Raw genomic sequence first — 3,996 nt, forward strand, 5'->3', positions numbered from 1 at the left:
CCTCTGAGGAAGCACAGAGACTTGCCATGATCAGGAGGCTGGGAGCACTGTTTACCTGCCCCCCTTCCCCAGAACACCTTGGGTCACTTACCTTCAGGGTCATATGGTGTAACCGAAATGTTTTGCACCTTGGTGGCAGTTGTGTTGAAGCATAGTAAGTCTGTGAAGGAGACACATAAAGCCCCTGACAAGCTTGTTCAGTAGGGGGCTCAGGTGTGTGTGTGGGGAGGGCATGGGGCTGTGTGTGGGGTGGTGGAAACCAGTCGCTGCAAATAGGAATGCCAGTCTCCCATCCAGCTCTCCAAAACCATGACTCTCCAAGTGTTCTTCTCCTATACCTGCCTTGGCCAAGATTCCCATACTGCTCCTTGTACTGAGAAACATCTACATTTGGTAATAAGCAGGCTCATCCTCATTTTCCTACAGATTCGGGATTTAGTACATCTGCTTCTGCATCCTCCTTTCAGAGCATCTTGGCATCTGCGCATTAGAGTGACAAGTTTTGGGACTGCTTCCTGGGCTATCAGTGTTCTGCTCCCCCCCCCATCTATTTTTCTCTCCCCCCCACCTCAGACATGACAAAGCTTAAAGATTCTTTGAAGGTCCCCTCATCTCCTTCTCCAGAAGCCTAGGAATTTACCTTCACAAGTATAATTTCTCATTATTTGGACTTGGGTTACATTCACGACTTTTTCCTCCACCTCCTTAATGACCTTCTTGAAAGCTTCCTTGTATCCTGGGGTGAACGCAGCCTTCAGGATGACATCATGCTCCACCACCACACTGCCAGAACTGAGGAGAGGGGGAAAGATGTCTTTGGACACCCTCCCAGGTGGTAATGGGTACTCACCCTTCCCCAGGCAGGCTTTGTCCTCTCTGCCCCCATGGGAAGGCAGAGCTAGGGGATGATGGTTGAAAATGAAAACCCAATGTCTATTGGATAAAGGCTTCATTCTAGGCATGGTGCTGGGTATGTCACCATAGAACTCATATCACCTGCGCCTAAGAAGATCTACAAAGTGGAAGGCTGAGAGAAAGATCAGGGACGAAGATGAACAGAGGGATGGCACCATGGAAGAGGTCATTCTTAAGATGTTACTAGATGTATTTAAGCAGGAGACCGAGCAGCTGCTGGCAAGTTGTCTTTAGGGGGAGGAGGTTGCACCAGGGACTGGATTCATGAATTGCTACGTGGTCGGTTGGCTGCAAGAGGTCTGTGAGCCTCTTAAGACTACATGCAAAAATTCTAAGGTGCATATGTACATTTTTTCTACTCTTACAAATTTATGTCAATTCTTAAAGGAGTCCCTGACACCAAAAAGGCTAAAATTCTACTCTAAATCTCTCCTTACTTTCTTTTGAGGAGTCAGAAGAAGCCTCAGACATGTTCACAGATTCCCTTTGCCTTCTTTCTTTTTCCTTAGCTTCCAGTCCCCGACATTCTGAGCAAGAATGACTTTCATGCCGTGTGCTTTTCCAGAGCCCTCAGAGCCCAACTCTACACCTATGTTCTGGAGGAGGTGAGATGAAAACCCAGGATGCCTTCAGGCAAGATCTTCAGGCAGGACCATAAAGACCCCGCTCAGTGCCGGCTCAGTGCCTCACCCACAGAAACCGATCTCCCTCTCTTGCCTGAGAAATAGAGGCAGAGGTAGAGAAAAAGGTTGAGGACTGGCACTGCAGAGGCCTCCCCAAACCACAGAAGCAAAAGAGAGAGCCCTATGGGGTCAACACATGCCAGTCCTGGAGAGTTTTCAAGTCAAGGAGAAAAATGCTGTAGTCTTCCAGGGAAGCTGAGCTGCTGAAGAGCAGACATGCACTGCCCTGCTCTGAGGCTGCCCCAGCACCTCTCCCCCCACCACCTCAGAGCGGGGTTAATAACCCCACATGGTTTTACCTGGGGTGGCTTTTCTTATGAGAAAGCGATTTCATATTAGACAGAAATAAGGGAGGAAAAGAAATGAAGGTTAGTAAAGATTTTTTTTCTGTAATTTTTGTGCAATTTTTTTTCCTATTGATTATAAGTTCCTTTTGAAAATTATCATTGGTGACTCTGTAATCATGAGAAAGAGTATCTTCTTCATGATCCAGGGGAGGCAGAGATACCCTTGTGAGCCCCATTGGCCAGCACCATTCAAAGGAGTTCATGAAGCTAGGGTCGATAACGGTAAAGATTCTGTGGGGGGAGAATTCTATCCTAGGTGAGCAAAAGTGAATACAGGACAGTTGTGGACTTGGACACATTTCTCCTGGGGGTTTCCCTTTGCAATCTAAGTTATTCGGCTTCATCAATGAAGGCTAATGGGGTGTCTACTCTACAAACTGTAGCCTCCAGGTATTCTGGTGTGTAGGTGCCTTGGCTCTAGCACTCTATAAATGACCCCTCAGGCAGCTCACTGCATCTCTCTAAGTTTCTTCACCTACATGATGGGAATAGCCCTATTGGCCTCACCCGTAGGGTGGATATGAGCTTTCAGCTGGAAAATGTATGTGAAACTAATTGTTGGAGGGTGTAATGAGCTGAACTGTGTTCCCCCAAATTCATATGTTGAAGCCATAACCCCTCAGTACCTCAGAATGTGTCTGTATTTGGGGATAGGGTCTTTACAAAGGTGATTAAGTTAAAATGAGGTCATTAGGGAGGACCCTAATCCAATTTGACCTGTGTCCTTATAAGAAGAGGGAATTTTGTCACAAGAAGACACACTAGGGATGTACATGCACAGAGGAAAGGCCATGTGAGGACACAGCAAGAAGGCGGTTGTCTGCAATCCAAGGAGGGAGACCTCAGAAGAAACCAAGCCTGCTGACACCTTAATCTTGATCTTCTAGCCTCCAGAATTAAGAGAAATAAATTTCTGTTGTTTAAACTGACCTGTCTGGACATTTTGTTACGACAGCCCTAGCAGACTAATACAAGGAGACATAGTTACTATTGTCTTCATAATTATAACTATTGCTTCCACTCCAAAGACCTCCTTCTTAGGAGTCCTGGATACTCACGTCAGTCTTGTAATGTTGACCCCTTGATACTCAGGGATTCCGAAATAAACCATGTCCATCTGAAAAGTAAGGAGGCCACTGTGTTATTCCAGAGACCCTCACCTGGGGGCCCACCAAGCTTTTATGTAGAATCTCAGGAGGGCAGAGGATGGATCTTCAGGATTGCCCACTCCTCATCCCCAGCTGACGGTGGCACACTGTTCAGAGTAGTCCCTTCTCAGAGAGCAGCCCTACCCCTGGGACCCTCAAGAACCTCCAGGTGGAACCCTGTTTTATATTTCTCCTCTCTTCCTGGCAAGCCCTGAGGAAATGGTGAGCTGAGAAATTCGCACACCTCTAACATGGTCCTCATCTGCTTTCTTAACCCTTTAAGACTACTCCCTGGGAAGAACTGAGTGGCCATGGGGACTTGCTCTTCCAGGGCTACCTGTTTTGTGAATGTCTCATTGAACTTCCGGAACTGTGGAGAAGACCGGTTCTGAAGCTCTTTGGTGAAATTCTCATTGGTCACTGTCACAGTCAGTTCCACCTGGGCAGAAACAGTCTCCGGCGCAGGATCTGAGGGGTTCAGACAACAGCACCACTTACTGAAGGCAGCACCCCCAGAACTCATACCAAGGAGACCAACACCTCCAGCAATGATGTCCTGGGCTGGGCAGGGGAGTGGCCTGGGTCCCCCCACTCCCAACCTCCACTCAAGTCTCACCAGAGTACCTCTGGAGAGATGTGGATACATTGCATTCCTCATGGCTTTGGGATGGAGCCCAAGGGACCTCAAATCTTATACTCTGTTAGGGAACTCTATATACTTTTTGTATTCTGCTCCATCATATAATCATGTATTTTAACTGTATATTATGGTAAAATTCTATTCCAAATTTGTGTTTTGTTCCAAAACTATACCTTCTTGATTTATTCATTTTTAATGTTTTAATTTTCTTACCACTAGATAAAATGGTTGCCCCTGGAAGAGCTCATATTCCTAGCCAAGAA

The 3,996-nt window shown here is 46.7% G+C and overlaps 1 protein-coding gene across 1 annotated transcript in view; it reads right to left on the reverse strand.

Annotated features, from left to right (window-relative positions):
* LOC102881478 (mucin-17) overlaps positions 1-3,996 on the reverse strand; it is a 14,791-nt gene that overhangs the window by 7,102 nt on the left and 3,693 nt on the right. The window contains 4 exon segments of the mRNA XM_006926918.1: positions 78-160; positions 641-792; positions 3,004-3,062; positions 3,431-3,561. Coding sequence (XP_006926980.1) covers positions 78-160; positions 641-792; positions 3,004-3,062; positions 3,431-3,561 — 425 coding nt within the window.

This window comes from Pteropus alecto, unplaced genomic scaffold, assembly GCF_000325575.1.
Source record: "Pteropus alecto unplaced genomic scaffold, ASM32557v1 scaffold68, whole genome shotgun sequence".
NCBI classification, from domain to species: domain Eukaryota; kingdom Metazoa; phylum Chordata; class Mammalia; order Chiroptera; family Pteropodidae; genus Pteropus; species Pteropus alecto.